The sequence below is a fragment of the Belonocnema kinseyi genome, chromosome 5 (genome assembly GCF_010883055.1).
Source record: "Belonocnema kinseyi isolate 2016_QV_RU_SX_M_011 chromosome 5, B_treatae_v1, whole genome shotgun sequence".
Classification (NCBI taxonomy): domain Eukaryota; kingdom Metazoa; phylum Arthropoda; class Insecta; order Hymenoptera; family Cynipidae; genus Belonocnema; species Belonocnema kinseyi.
In genome coordinates, this window is record NC_046661.1 from 61,622,489 (window position 1) to 61,638,910 (window position 16,422).

The 16,422-nt window shown below is 32.7% G+C and overlaps 1 protein-coding gene across 1 annotated transcript in view; it reads right to left on the reverse strand.

Moving 5' to 3' along the window:
- LOC117172911 (periodic tryptophan protein 2 homolog) overlaps nucleotides 1–16,422 on the reverse strand; it is a 272,846-nt gene that overhangs the window by 163,041 nt on the left and 93,383 nt on the right. Inside the window, exon 6 of the mRNA XM_033361205.1 lies at nucleotides 8,682–8,869. Within this exon, the coding sequence (XP_033217096.1) occupies nucleotides 8,682–8,869 (188 nt within the window). The remainder of the gene's footprint in view (nucleotides 1–8,681; nucleotides 8,870–16,422) is intronic.

Sequence of the window (16,422 nt, forward strand, 5' to 3'; positions counted from 1 at the left end):
TACTCCTTTCCCCTGCCGAGTGAGTCACGCCTACCCCGAAAGGGAAATGGCTTAATGGTGTAATAATAATAATAATAATAATAATAATAATAATAATAATACTTGTACATTTTCACTCGCTGAATCCAAATCTGACTTTATTTTTTGATATTTTTGAAGTAATTGAGGAGTTTTAGGAAGAGCCGACAAGACATATGATTAAGGTACACGTGTCTGAGAGCACAATTTAACTAATTTTTTGAAAAGCCAAATTGACTATTTAATTCTCTACGGGTTAAATTGATAGAAGAACTATCCAAGCAACAAATCTCACCCAAATTTACATTGACAGGACATGAAAACGAAGGAAAACTTTGAAATTTTCTGTAATAATCAATAAAACAATAATCGAAGTTACAAAATGTATTTTTTTATATTATTATTATTCATAATAATGATATAATTTAGGTTTCAGAGAGATAAACTACGGTAATAGTAGTTCAATGTTGCTAAATTCAGAGAAAACTGGTACTGAGTACACGGGACTGACAGGACATTTTTTATAGCTTTTTATTTTTAGTTACAATTAGAAATAATTAAGATTCATCAAAATGAGGGAGGTTTTTCTTCATATTTTCTTCATGTTGAGCTTATGAGAATATTTTGCATTGCGCATCTCTTCTTTATTATTGATTACAGAGCTTGGACACCAAATGGCCAACTTTTTTAGAATCACCCATACACTGGTCCGGGGAATCTCGTGCCAAAGGGAGTTCTCTTATTGAAGCTTTCGGTTCATTCAAAAAATTGCCACTAGTGGGTGTAATAGTAGAGTAGTGTCGGTTTAATTTGAAATTTAAATGTGATAAAATAAATACTTTCAACATGTATTTAATGATTTAAATAATATGGATGCATATTTAAACTTAAATTAATATACGCACAGTAAAGCTTAAACATAATAAGATTAGAAATAAATTTAATGAAGTGGACTTTCAAAAATATGAAACAAATTAAGTAATACAACGAGATATGTTAATATTTACAATTATGTTTGAAAAGGAATGCCAGAGTTTTAACAGAAGTAAATAATCCCGATAACCAAAACTTACTGATAAGGAAAGTTGACACATTGAATACTTGGTAACATATTTCTGGTTCAAGATTCTGGCTGTGTCATCGACACCTTAACTTTGAGCCTAGAAAACGTGTTTACATTTTCAAATTCTTTAATACTCGAACAGTGCGCCATGTCGTTCGGTGGCAGGATTGCCAAACGCCTTTGCAGAGTCCGAACTTCGACTAGCAAGTCGTAAAATTAGGTAATTTCGTTTTTGGATATATAAGCCTTTTCTGGTTTAATATTTTGCGCGGACTTGAAACTATAAATATATTATTTTGGGAACGCATGAGAATAATATATTTTTGGGCAGATTCATATGGATAGAAATTTAAACGATTTATCGTGGATAATGGATAGTCATGGTTAGATGAAGATAGGGATTTATAAACAACATAGATAGAGAAAAATAGGTCCATGTGGCCGCAAAGGATAGAGTTAGGGATAGAAAATAATAGAAAATTGTAACTGCAAGGAATAGTCAGAGATACGCAGAAATAGATCTAAGTAGAGACCACGGATAGCGTGTGGAAAGAAAAAGATAGCGTTTGTAAGATGCAAAGTGTGCATTTGGGAAGGATTGAATATCTCTATCTTTTCTATCCATACGTTTCTATGTTTTGAAAGCTTTTTACTTCCAGCAAGGCTCGACTCATGACAACCATCACGATCACGACAAAACACAAAGTGAGATTATGTTACCCATGTTTCTCACTAACCTGTGAAAATCAAAATCTATTTGACACAAAAACTTCCTCAATGTTTATTGCTGAGAATTTTTGTCAACAAAGGTACGCCAAAGGCTAAAGGTACGTATGATCGTCAATGCCCTCAACGGCTGAAAACAATCCCATTCAAGGTACGAGTAATAGTTCAAAGCGATTTACAAAATTTTTGTTGTCTTAGTAGGCATATGAAATACAATACGCGTACTTGTAATTTCATGATTATAAAATGATGTCAGTAAAATTATCAAAGGTAACAATAATCGGCAATACTTTTTTCAAGTGTCCGCCATCAAATATTTTGTTTATTTTAATAACGAAATAGATATAAAAGTGTTTTTTTTTGTTATTCGGTACAATTTCAGAAGTTGATCATTTATAGCAGTGATCCTCTAAATTGTATGCCATTGAATATTTTGGTTATTATTGAAAATAATAAAAAATTTAATTGCATTAGTTAACTCTTCTTAAATGTGCATGTAAACGATAAATTAATTAAATATACTAAGCAATTTGTTTATTATAAAATTAAAAAAAAAGTGATGGAATACATTAGTTAATTGTTCTAAAATACTCCAAATTTTTAACCTTTTACCGTGACACCCACTAATTTAAAAACGAACCAAATATCTGCCATTAAGTATTATAATAGTATTCAATAATTTTTACTCATATATGGAGCGTCATCCAATAGTTTATTATTCTAAATATGACTTTTCGAACTTATATGAAAAATTATTCACAAATAGCAGTGTCACCGCAAAATGTATGCCACTATTTTTTCTAACATTTACTACGGCTACAAAATCTAAACTGTCTTCGGCATGCATTAGTTAATTTTTTTCTTTTTCACATTTTTATCAACTTTTAACCCTTCTATAATAACCCTTACTATCACTTCGAGTTGGAAGCCATATTGTTATCAGTAGAAAAGTAACATACAAAGAATGCTTTAAAGTACACGGCCTGCATTAGTTAATTGTTCTAATTTTGCAAAAATTTTAACATTTTCAATTTTCAAAATTGCGAGCAGTATCACGTGTGGCCCTTAGAAAATAGACTTATTATACTTGTTTTGCATATAAAACACGATGCTGAAAACAGAAACCACTAGTTGATAAAACCCCTAAATATTTTATTAACTACCTGTTTATTAGAATCATTGGAGCCTGCTTAATTCATAGGTGTCTTAAATTCTAGAGGAGATGGTACACCCAAGAATCTACCAATCAAATTTTTTAAACTGATGGCAAATTTCAAAACTTTTGAATGTCGAACCATTAATCTTATTCGAACATCGGTAAATTAATTAATTCATCAAGTATTTCTAAAGTAATTTAATATTGCATTGCTTGTGTAAGTGTAGCACAGTGTACACATAGTGTGGTTCAGAACCTGAGCGGATTTGCTCCGGTCTTGGTTCCGGTTTCGTTCCACCCTCGAAACATTCGTTTCGGAACGTTAAGGCCCGAATCCGATTTGGAACTGGAAGGATAATGTACAGTGAGTCACATGACTGCGAAAATAATAAGCGCCAAAGTTTAAAATTCCAAAAGCACGTAATCTGGGTATATGAATGGTTCCAGTGCGGACACAGACACGCGAGAGGTATATTGAATTATATTCGTGATATAAATTATATTTGTGATTTAAAGATAAAACATAAATCTACTCCCGAACTGAAGTACTTCTAAATTGGTGCCAAAAAAGTATTATTGCAAAATATTATCCTATTCCGAGAAATAGAATGTGAGAGTTAACAACTTAAAGTGACAGGAACATAAAATTGGAACAGGCTTGGTTGCGAATCACGATAAAAAGTGCAATTTTCAGTTGACACAAAAATTAGAAACTTACTCCAAATATATTGAGTTGGTAATTTAAGAGAAAATAAATTAGATTAGAAAAAGTTAACCAATTCAGAGTAAGTGATTTAAGAATTTTTATCGTAAAATTTCATGGGTTGAGAAAACCGTATTTGCATAGTGACTAAATATCTATTTTTCAATTGAAAATAAAAACTTTCTCCCGAGATGTCGGGAGGCTGAATAGTAATAAAGTTTTCATTAGAAAAATTATTGTTATGTCGACTCGCCTAGCCTTAGGTGATTGAGCGAGTTATTTTTCGTAGTGTTTTAAGATTTATTACCACCCCGACGATCCCATCAATAATGAAGCACTAAAATTATCCACTATCGCGCGATTTGAAGGACTTGGAAATTATACACGTGTGTAAGGGAAAAAGCCATGCTGGCATAAAAAAACCCTGATTTATTAAAGAGCAATACACGGAAGTACAATGAGGAATTGAGTTAATGATTGCGATTGATGATGATCGCGGCGAAGCGACGATGGCGTCACACACGTAAGCGGTTAAGTTCAAGTGATTTGATTGAATCAGACCGCGACGGTGATTGCATCCTGATTCCTTCAAAAAATATCAGTGGGCTGTACTCTAGTCATGCCGAGTAGGCGATAGGTCGCGGCGGAGCTCCACGCGGACCGAGTGTTGGATTTCAATATGATTGAAATACTGCACGAACGAATAGCAGTATCCCGGACGACTACTCAACTAGTACTGAGAAGACTGAAAACGACGATTTGGTGCAGCACTAACGTCGGTTCCCAGCGCCTGCGCATGCTCGCTCCTACTCTTCGCTCCCCTCCTTTCCCTTCTACCTACCGGCAGACAGAGAGTTAGAAAAAGGTTCACAAAAATTTAAGAGGTTAAGCAATTTAAAAAAAGGAGATGGGTGATAAGTACAAAGAATCAGTTAACTGGTTCTGAATTACCAATTTTATTACTATATTAAAAATGAGTTTTCAAAAAAATCCATTTAACACAATATGTACTTCATTTTTTAAGATGTTTTTATACAAAAAGCCCATTTTCAGAAAAATTTTAGTTATCTAGTTATGTATTGCAAATATTTATTTATAAGGCATCTCCCTACTGAAAATTCTAATATAGGATCCTTTACAGGAACCTACATAGGCGCCTCTACAGGAACCTACATAGGAACCTATGTTTCAACCTAGAGTGACACCTATAGGAAATGACATAAGATCCTATACAGGATCCTATATAGGTTCCTGTATAGTATAGACATATGTACCCTTAGGAACCATTAAATAGGTAACATTAGGTACCTTATTAGGGAGAGCCCTATACATGCACCTATATAGGATCCTACGTCATTTCCTATAGATGGCACCTATAGGTGAAACATATAGGATCCTATATAGGAACCAATATAGGATTTTTCATTACCGCTATAGCTGCGCTCTGGAGAACCAATATATTTTACGATGTGCAGAAGTGTGATATCGCAACAAGATTCTGTGCAACAGTGTTATAACAAATTTGGCATATTCATAGAAATATCAAAGACTACAGCGGTCAGTAATTGCCATGTTATAACATTTATCACCTAATGGAAAATGCTAAATTCTTGACAAAATAATATTCCTGCGATCTAATAATATAAATAGTTTAGAACAATAATCGGACTATTTCTAGTGTTTCCTTATTATTCGCTAATAAAAACAAAATTTTAATGTTATTTTTTATCAAAATAAAAGAGAAACTAACAAAAATTATTACATGTAACATCATTTAGAGTTAAACAAATAAGAAAAAGATTTGGTTGAATTTGATTGAATCAACTCTAGACTATCTTTCTTATAACAACAACAAAATATTTGTTTGTCTCAAGACAATCCTTTAGTCAGTAAAATTTGGTCAATTACACCGTACATTTTGGTTGATCCAAGCCAATATTTTATTTCATCCTAGTAAAACTTTCGGTTAATTTAAGCAAATAGTTTATTCCAGAATTGTGTCATCTTGTGTGAATTATTTAGTTGTTTATTAAACTATTAAATATCACAAGACGCGACAATTTCACGACAAGACATTTGGAATTTAATTTGTTTAGGATACTTTGTTTATTGGATTCGAAAAATCGTTTTGCTGTTTTATAAAAAACTTAACGACGCCATTTTAAGTAATCTAACAGATTCAAGTACTCTTGCGTAGTTTTCACATAATGACTGAATCCCAATGGATTCTGTTTCGGGATCACTCAATTTGGTAAGAATAACCAAGATGTAAACGGAAACAGATGATATTTTTGTGTTTTTCTTTTGCGAGCATACACGATCTTATCAAGTCCATGCACCCGTGACTTAAGAGATGCTTTCAACCAAATTTTTTTCCATATTCTAGTAAACTGCTGTCTTAAATTATGTGGTAGATCAAAACAAAAAATGATGTTGAATCAATAAAATATTTTCTAAGGTCAAGAGCAGAATTCCTGAGAATAAAACCAAGAAGCCAACGAACAAATTTGGACAACCACCATAAAATGTTAAATGTATAATATGTCGAAAAAGTTTAAGATTCATACTATTTTCCGTGTATCATTTAAAATGGATTCAGCAATAAGATTTTTCAAAGAATCTTCAGATAAGTTTAAAATGGGTAGTGTTGTCTGCAATATCATTTGAAAGCTCTGTAAGATGTCTTACGCGGGACAGACATACAATGAAATTTATTAATGTTGACCATGAGTTTCATTAAGATAATGTTGAAATTTTACACAGAGAAAGGAATGAGAGAAAGAGAGAACTTATGGAAATACTTTATATCAAAAAACAAAAGAAATGATCTATTAACTTGAAAACTGATTTGGACTAATTAAACCAGAGTTATGCTAATATGATTAATTATATTTAACACTTATTTTTTCATAAATCTTGATTTTCTTTTACTTTTTCTATTTCTGATGTGTTCATGATGGATATTTGAAGTATGTTTATAAAGAGTTTGCATTTTAACCCTAACTTGATTCTGAGGTATCAGGTAGAGAGCATCGTGGTTCCTTGCTGTTCCTACCTACTCAAATTTGTTTGCCATGATAAGCGTACTGTATGAGTGAAGAAACGTGGGTGATTATTTTTACAAATGCTTTTTTTATTGTGATTTGATAATAATAAAAATTAAAAAGACGAAAGAAGTAAAAAAGAGAAGGAAGGGGATTTGGTTGATTACCTTCACATTTTCCTTTCCCTTTTTGTGCAAAAAAAGAATATTTTTCTTTTCTTTTTTAGGAAAATTTTTATCTTTTTTCAAATTGTAATGGGGAAATTTTATGGTGGTTGTCCAAATTTGATCGATGGATTCTTTATTTAATTTAAGGAATTCTGCACATTAACTTCATTATTGGACGCTAAATAGGATTTAAAATTTGATTTTAATCTAGTTTATATTTCTTGAATAAAAAAAATAATAATAAACTCTGATTGACTGAAGCAAACGAATTTATTCAATTAAAACAAACTTGTATTCATTTAACCGAAATGATTTCTGAAATCATCCCAATAGGTCAACAAACCGTTTTTGCTGAATGAAGAATATTCTTTTCTGGGTTACTTATCACATGGTTACACTCTCAGAAATTCCCACGCAAAATGTCCATAATTTTAATAGTACAGCCGTCACTACTCAACGTTAGACTCCCGCTGACGCACGCACGTTTGTTTAAGCCGGGCTCCTAATTGTTACAGCTTAAATATTTTAGCCTGTGACAAAGTTACAAGCACCCCGCTATCGTGAGGCCATGCGGGCCCATGATTAGTAGTGGGCAACGACATCCCCAGTTCTTATAAGCGTAAGCTTGCCCCGAAGGCAAGCTGCCTTTAGTCTGGTCTTTACCCTTGTGTCTGATACTCTCGTACGTACGAACTGCAACCCCCTTTTCTGTTCTCAAGCGGAGCAACGACCCACCAGAACGCTACCAACCCTCTACGACGCCACGCTATCCAAAAGGATCAGGCACCACCCCAACTTATTTTCGGGGAAACCGACGAGATTTTCCAGCGCTTTTGTGTCAACAGGCCCCCTTCAACCCTGTAAGTTGGTTTAAATGAACCCCATTTATATTTAATTGCCTTTATTTTATTGACTTCACACAGTTCTCGACGCTCCACATCCTCACCCTTCCTCTTAATTTGCGACACTTGAGTCTGGGCCACAGTGTATACGGGATTCCGATCTCTGGTAGGTTTTCAATGAAATACTCTTCATTAGTTCTTCAGAAATAAGAAATGTGATTGCAAGATTTTTTTCTTACATCCCGTATAACTCTAATACGCATAAATAAGTATAACTTTACTGGGCAACAAAATGTGACTCTTCTGCGCTTTTTTAGTTTCGTAGAACTTTTTTGCGTATTCTCAAGTTATAATTTCAATCCTTCCGCGTATTCTGTTCTTCTCTCTGAAATTGCCTTTGTAACTTGCTCGAACATAATTTTATGTAAAGAACCTTTTAGGTTGGACCCTATGTTAAAGGGTTCTTTAATAGTGCGGGTCCAGAACAGGACCCTTGATAACTGAAAAGGTTCGAGTCCGGACCCTTAATAACTTAAATAGTAAGGGTCCCGACTCGCGCCTTTAATAATATAAAAGGTCTGGGTGCGGTCCGGTCTCTTTAGACATTAAATGGTCTGAAACCGAACCCTGAATGAACCCCTTGAAGTCCGGTCCAACTTAAGAGGTTCCGACCCCTGCACTTAAGTGCATAACATCTTTGACTTTTCACGCTCTTGAACTAGTCCGTCGCTGATAAAGAAACAAACAGAATCACTCGATATAAAGTTTCAACAAAATGCAATATAATAAAAAAATTAGGGTAACTTCACACATTATAGATAATTTTTTCTGAATACGACTTTTTTCTTCAGCGATACATGATTTTCTATTTCTTAATATAATTTTGTATTAATGCATAATAGGAACAATACTATGAAATATCAAAAGTATTATTGTGTTAACGAAACTTTTATTTAACATACCAATCTTTGTCAACGAAAGCTCTGTGGTTTCCTCGGTCCTTCTCGTACGGTGTAAGCCTTTCTCAAGATGTACATCCTCTTCTTCCTCGTGACCAATGTCCATTAGCTTGCTTTTTTTTAACGGAGCCTCATTCAGAACAAAATTATCATATTCTACCGAGCATTCCCATATGCACAGGTAACCCTCTCTGAAAAAATACCTCTTAGTATTAAGGAAATAGATTCAATTTGTACAAAATGATAATAATTTTAAAAAGTTGTAGACTCCTGCTCAACCTTCGGGTACATTGTTTCATGATGTGAAATTCCGCTAGGTTGTTAATAAGATTATGATTGTCGTAAATTTACCAAGATAAACACAATGATTTTAAAACTCGATGCAAATCAAATTAAACAGTGACTTAAGGGTGGCGACCCATGTAACGGCTTCAAAAAATCGATTTTTTTTTTGCTTAAATGGAAGCTTGCCATCCCAAAAAAATGCTGTAAAAGTTTCAGAGTCGCGGGTGCATTCTTTAACCTCTAAAGGCGCCCCGCGCTCCTCGCGCTAATCTACCGATGCTGCCTTTTATTCAACACGTAAATCTTTAAACGCGTTTTTCTTGGTTTCATATTTTTCATAATTGCCCGGAAGATAACTCAAAAAGTATTTGACCGATTGAGTTCTCTTTGCATACACATATAGTTGAAATGATTGTCTTCTGTGTGATGCTCTCTGAACTGGGAAAAAAATTGTTTAAACAATTATTTTTTAAACAAGTTCATGCAAATTTTTGGGTAAAAATCAATTTTTTTTTAAACGGAGACGATTTTGTCAAAAATAATTATTTTTTAGCTTATTTTGGTATATCCGCCTAGCCATTTGTTTAACCCAAATTATTTCACCCTTTTTTCAAAAATGTAAGTATATTTTTACTTTTTATTATTTTTCCTTAAACATCATCCAATGGAAAAAATGGTTAGTGAAGTTATACAAGGACTATTGCGCGCTGCAGCCGAGTCTCACCGTAAAACAGGACTCACGAAGTGAAATAAGAAATTACAAATTAATTACTCTCTAAATCTGAATAAATCCAAAGTGTGCCACTAAACAAAATCAGTGAGCATTTTTACTGGTCATTCAGAAATTTTCACTAAATCATCAGTAAAACAAAATTTGCTCATACCAATTAATTTTTACTGATATGAATAGCTAGAAGTACCTACTACATGTATGATGTAAAAAACAGGGTTTAACATTTTTCTCGAAAACTATTGATTTTAGAAAAAATGTTTATTACTAAAAATATTCCACCCTTCAAGATATACAAGATTAGTGATATCATTTTTCCAAAAAGTAAATATTGAAATAATGAATAAAAAATTTGTATTGAAAACCATGAACGCATCATGGCTACTTGTCCCGCCCAATTGTACTAAAATTATATGCAATTATAAAAATTGATACAAATATGCTTTGGGCCAAAAACAGTGCTTATTGGAATTCTGTTTTCAAGTTTGAAAAACTTCAGGGCGAAGTTTGCTACAAAATATCCAAACATAAACAAGACGCACCAAGAGCTCTTATCCCTAGGTGAAAGACACCGCGAACAATCGACACATGTCTGAAAACCGAGCAATGGAAATTATATGGCAGGTTTATTTGGCGTAAAAAAACGGCGATTATGGACATTAGTTGAAGAAGCTGCACCGCGAGATCAAGCAGCGACAGTTGATGTTCTTGCTCAACCTGATGATGATCCAATTCCACTACATCCTCCAGAGGCAGATGGCCTAATTTAACAAGAGGCAGAAGCAGAGATACGGCAACCAAGAATGTGATTAAGATGGACATACCATATGAACAGAGATGTTATGGTCTTTATTTTTTAGCATAGAAAAGTGGGAAAAGTATGAGGAGAGAACATCATCGACTATTTTTACTTAAGTACCCAAAGCTAACCACAAGAATAAATTAGCACAATCTGACAGACCAAAAACGCTCAATATATGTAAGCAGATTGCTTTCGATTATTCGAACAGCTGCCATCAAAATGGAAGTGGGACATCAGCTTCCTACCGATGAAGTCCCTTTAGAAGATATAAATGACGATGAACTGATTGTAGCTGATGGCATAGATGCTAGAGACAATGTCCATCAGGTACTTTACCCACTAGAAACACATTAGGACATTCAAAATGTTGCGGTTAACCGTGAAATACCAGAAAAACTAAACCACCTTGAAAGAGATTTTCTTCATGCTTTACTAGAGTTCAGAAATGTAACACCAACACAAAGGCATTCTCTATTTAAGTTGAACATAACAAAGTATATGCATACACTAACAGAATACCTGAACATTCATGGTTAGTTATACATTTAAATGCAATACTAACTGCGAGATCCACCATTGAAGATCAGGGTGGATATGGATGTCACCAAAGTAAAATGCTAATTGGGTCGATTTACGCAATATACGAAAAGAAATAGAACTAGAAATCTGATATACAATGTTCCTAAAATCACTCACCCTTAGTACATCGAGACAATGACACCAGTCATGTTGGATGAGCTTGTAGACTCCCAAAGGCAAAGACTGGAAGTTCTTATTGATAGACTGCATCCGTACAAGAAAAGTAGTGCGAATAGGCAAAAAAATCGAACCCTTTAGGTACAGGAAAAAAAGCTATATCGTGAATTGAGTGCAAAGCAAAATAAGCATCAAGACACGGAAGTCCCTCAATTGGTAAACATGATGAACTAATTGTATGGTAATAAACCAAATGCCTTCACAATGATTCATTTTGATAAAAGAGATATTTCGGGTTTCAGTCGTGTACTGGTATGGTGTTTTTGGAAAAACGAATAAAAGAAATTTTGACGCTATATGATTCCAACTAGAGAAAGAAGGAACAAACATTAACCCTAACATGGAACCGAATAACATCACAGTTTCAGACCGAAAACCCACAAATGATGCCAGGCCTTATGCTCAAAGGTACTACATATATGTTGCCTAAAAAAGCAGACGCTAAAAATCCATCTGACTTTCGACCGATAGCCTGTTCTCCAGGAATTTATAAATGCCTTACAGTTATCATTGCAGATAAGGTATTTTCCCACTGCGACGAGAATGATATCCTTACAGAAAAACAGAAAGGATGCTGTAAAAATTCGTGCGGCATTAAGATTTCGTGACAATAGACGCTGTTACCATGACGCACAGTGGGTCAAAATTACGAAAAAATGTTCAAAATACGATTGCGGCTATAATTTTTAACAGATTAAATTTTTTTGCAAATTGAAGCTAACTAAATTCTCAAAAGATCCCTCGAGGCCGTTAAAAAAATTTACTTTATTTATACCTAAAGTTGACAAAAATCGTAAAATTTAAGATATTGCTACTATAATGACATGCAATTAATTTAAAGTGATTGATATTAATGTTCCATCGATAAATAAACATTCGTAAAACATAACCTAATATTTTACTATAAAATAATAAATTGTTATTAACAATTGTATTGTTATGAACAATGGTAGGTAATTTGTGAGTGTATTTATATATTTATTAAGGGGGTCGCCTAATGTGTTAGATAAAAAAAATCGATTTTTTTCCCTCATAAATCACGTCTAAAACATGTATACAAAAGATGTGTGAAAGGATTATTCGCGATTTGAAGTGGTTGAAAAGTTACACGCACAAACAGAAGCAGGCATACGGAGCGTGCATTGACACATGGATCATCTATATATTACGTAAAACGTTTTTCTTTTGTTTATATCGTTGTGTCCTTCTCAACTTCACAGTAATTTTATGCTCATCTTTATTCAAACAAAAGAAAAACGTCTTACATAATATGTACTCTATAGTCCAGGCATAGCAGATTGATGGTGAGGCATTTTTTATTATGAATTATATACGACAACTTTTAAACGTGTTTTTCTCAAAACACGATTTTTTTAAACTGCTGCCAGGATATCTCGAAAACTATTTGAATGTTTCTGCTCAAATTTATATAGCATCTTTGGCGCATATACAACTTCAAGTTGAACTAAAAGAATTAAGATTGCTTCGTTAGTTTTTTTAGCACTTATATAGACCCCCAAAAAGGAGTGAAATTGAATTTTCTTCTGAAGCTTGCAAAAAAAATTACTTTTTAAACTTCCTTCTTTATTTTAATTCTGTGCAGAGTCTCAAGTCTCGCGAATAAAATGGCGTATGGTTTTTTGATTTCAGATAATTAGAATAGCCGGTATCATGGCAGCAGTGGAGCAACTCTTCTTTTATATATGATCCTGTTGAGCGGTGTACCTCCGAAAATATTCTGTGTAATGCCTTCGAAAAATTTCCAAAGTTTGTTTAACTGTATCCAAAAAATATATGAAATATAATAATTATTTTGTTTCAACGCTTTTTCAAAAAAAAAAATCGCCAAAATAGCATTAGACGACGGCCGTCACACTATAAAAGACCTCCTTAAGCGAATTTCCTTTTCAATCCAATTTAAAGTATCATACGAGATGTGTTCAAAAAGTAAGGTAACTTTTCAATTTTCGCGGGCTACGCACATTCAAGTTTTAAATTTTTTATTTTGTTGTGCTGAGACACTCGTCACGAGCATATGTTCACAGTTCTGACTATATAGCTCTTGTTGCTTTTCTGGCAGAGGCGTAAAAGGTTAGAAGGGTTTGGTGTGCTAGGCGATTTTTTACTTTCGAAAAAAATGGAGCAAAGAGTTTGCATTAAATTTTGAGTGAAAAATGGAATCCAGTGCTCTAAAACTCTTGAAATGTTGATAGTTGCATACAGTGAGTCTACTCTGAGTAAGAAAAATGTGTATAAGTGGTACAAGGTGTTCCAAAAAGGCCGAGAGTATGTCGAAGACGAACCTCGCCCTGGACGTCCCAGCACGTCAACAACAGATGAAAACGTTCAAGCAGTGGAAGAAATGGTGTTGAAAAATCGCCGAATTACCATCAGAGAAGTTGCTGAAGATGTTGGCATATCGGTTGGCTCATGTCATGCTATCTTTTCGAACGCTTTGGGCATGAGACGTGTGTCAGCGAAATTTGTTCCAAAACTGCTTCATTTTGAAAGTGCTTGTAAAACATTTTCTGACCAAAAACAGCACCACAGTCATGCCTCAGCCTCCATATTCACCGCATTTGCCCCCCAGTGACTTTTCTTTTCCCAAAATTGAAGAGACCCATGAAAGGACATCGATTTTCAACGATTGAGGAGATAAAAACTGCATCGCTGAAAGAACTCAAGGCTATACCACAAAATGATTATCAGAAGTGCTTGTGATGATTGGAAAAAGCGTTGGCACAAGTGTATTATATCTGAGGGGGATTACTTTGAAGGGGACAACATAAATATTGAGGAATAAATGAATATTTTTTGAGAAAACCATAAAGTCACCTTATTTTTTGAACACATCTCGTATACACATATGAAGACAAAAAGAAATATATTTCTTATTGTCATAAAAAAAATGTATAAACAAATTCCCAGTTTGAGCAATTTTTGAGTGTTTGAGATACTTTTTTTAGAGCTTCGTATGACTTAGGATTGATGTTGCAATAAACCATGTTGCAATTTCATGACAATTGATTGTTGTAAACAAATTTTATAAACATATGCACAGTTTGAGAAGTTTTTAAGTTTCACTTACTTTTTGGTAACGTACTTTGTTAGTCTTGCTGGTGATACTTTTCTAAACTATATTGTCATCCCGTGACAAATATCATTGTTATAAACAAATTTGATAAACAAATGCCCAGTTTAGGAAATTTCTGGGTGTTTGAGGTACTATTTTTAAAAATGTGTTTTTTTTTTAATTTTACGTACAAATTATATAAACAAATGCATATTTTGTACTTTTTGAAGCAAAAATCAATCGTTTTTGTCTTATGACCTTGCTGAAATTATATTCCGAATGACGTTTAATGGAAAAATGTTGGTATTAATTAATATTTTTATATTTTAATAACAAGTTATACATAAACAAATACGCATTTTGGGCGTTTTCAAACAAGAATAAATCGTTTTTCCATTTGACCTTGCTCAAATCATATTAACCAATTTAGATTTGCATTAAAATTTTATAATTTTACGTTTCTCATTCCGAACTCTTTCATTCAAATGATACACCATTTACACGCAATTAATGTTTGAAACTGAAATGTTAGAAATTCATGCTTCTAATTAAAAATTCTGGAGTTTAGTTGAAAGTTGAACGATGTTTTTGAAAACTCGCTTTTTTAATCAAAAATCATTTCTTTCCTAGGAATTAAGGTATCATTTGTTTGTGAAAATTCTTTGTTTTTAGAAAGCGGAGACAAGAGAACAATAATCAATTAATTATTGTCTCAAAAATAATTCTTATAAATAATATTAATTTCGATAAAAAATGTAACTATTTTGTTGAAAACCCATTTGTTCGAGGTATAAATTTCTGTTATAACTGAACATTTGAGTGCTCACGTTAAAGAGTCATCATTGCAGCCAAAAAATAGTCTCGTCAGTTGATATTTCAACTACTTTGGTTTGCAAATTGATTCTTTGATTTTAAATTGAACTAATATACATTTTTGAAAACAGGTTTTATTTTTTTTATCCACAATTGTTTGAAAATTTATTTTTTTGTTGAAAATTGAAACTATTCTCTCCACGGATTGTGTTTCTGGTTAAACAGGAATGTTTCTAACAATATATTGAACTTTTGGATCTTCAAATAAACATTCGTTATGAATTTAACTATATTTTTGATCACATATATGTTTTGTTAAAAATTTATCTTTTTGTTGTAAAATGAAGGGTGTTGTTCGAAAATTCAACTCCTTGTTTCAAAGTTGAAGCGAATTGTTGTAATTTCATTTCATTTTTTACAAATTTAACTATTACTTTTTAAAAAACGTTCCTCTTGGTTGAAACTTTATTTTATAATTAAAAATTTAATTATTGCAGTTCAAGGTTCATCATTCTATTTGAAAAGTAATTTCTTTAATTTAAAATTTAGAATTTTTTTGGAAGTTCGTTTTTTTTTCAAAGAAAAAAAATTTAATTTTTAATTGAAAATGTAACTGTTTCATTTCTGGTAGGCAATCTTATCTTCTGGATTTGAAAATTTAACTCTTTGTCTAAAAATTCTCGTATTTGGTGAAAAATTAGTTTTCTTAAGTTCTTATACAGATAATTAAAGTACTTCATTAAAAGTTGTACTACTTGGTTAAAATTTCAGTTTTTATTGAAAATTAAACTATTGAGGTATTATTGAGAATTTATCGTACATATTTGGTTTGCAAATGAAACTGTTGGAAAGAAAGTTTAATTAAATTCTTACAAATTCATATAACTAGTAGAAAATTTCACTATTTTCTTAAAAATAAGTGTTTTGGATTGCAAATTTATTATTTGTTAATTTGCACTCTCACATGTTAAGAATCAATCGAATGCATTATATTTAAAACAATTCAGCAGGAAGTTGTTCACTTTTCAATATCTGATTCATATTTTCCCTTTCTAAATAAGCAGTCCAATATTGCCACATATTAAAAAATATATTTTTTTTTTCATTAAAAAACATTTCTGAATTGAATGAATGTTCAAAATAGTTTCTATAATCGGCATAATCGCATTTCGATATTTAAAATTATTTAACAGTAAGCCAAAGTACAAATCTTTCACTATCTATCGGGAAAATAAATTTCAGAATTTTCACGCTAGCCATAACCGGTGTAACCAGGCAATAGAGG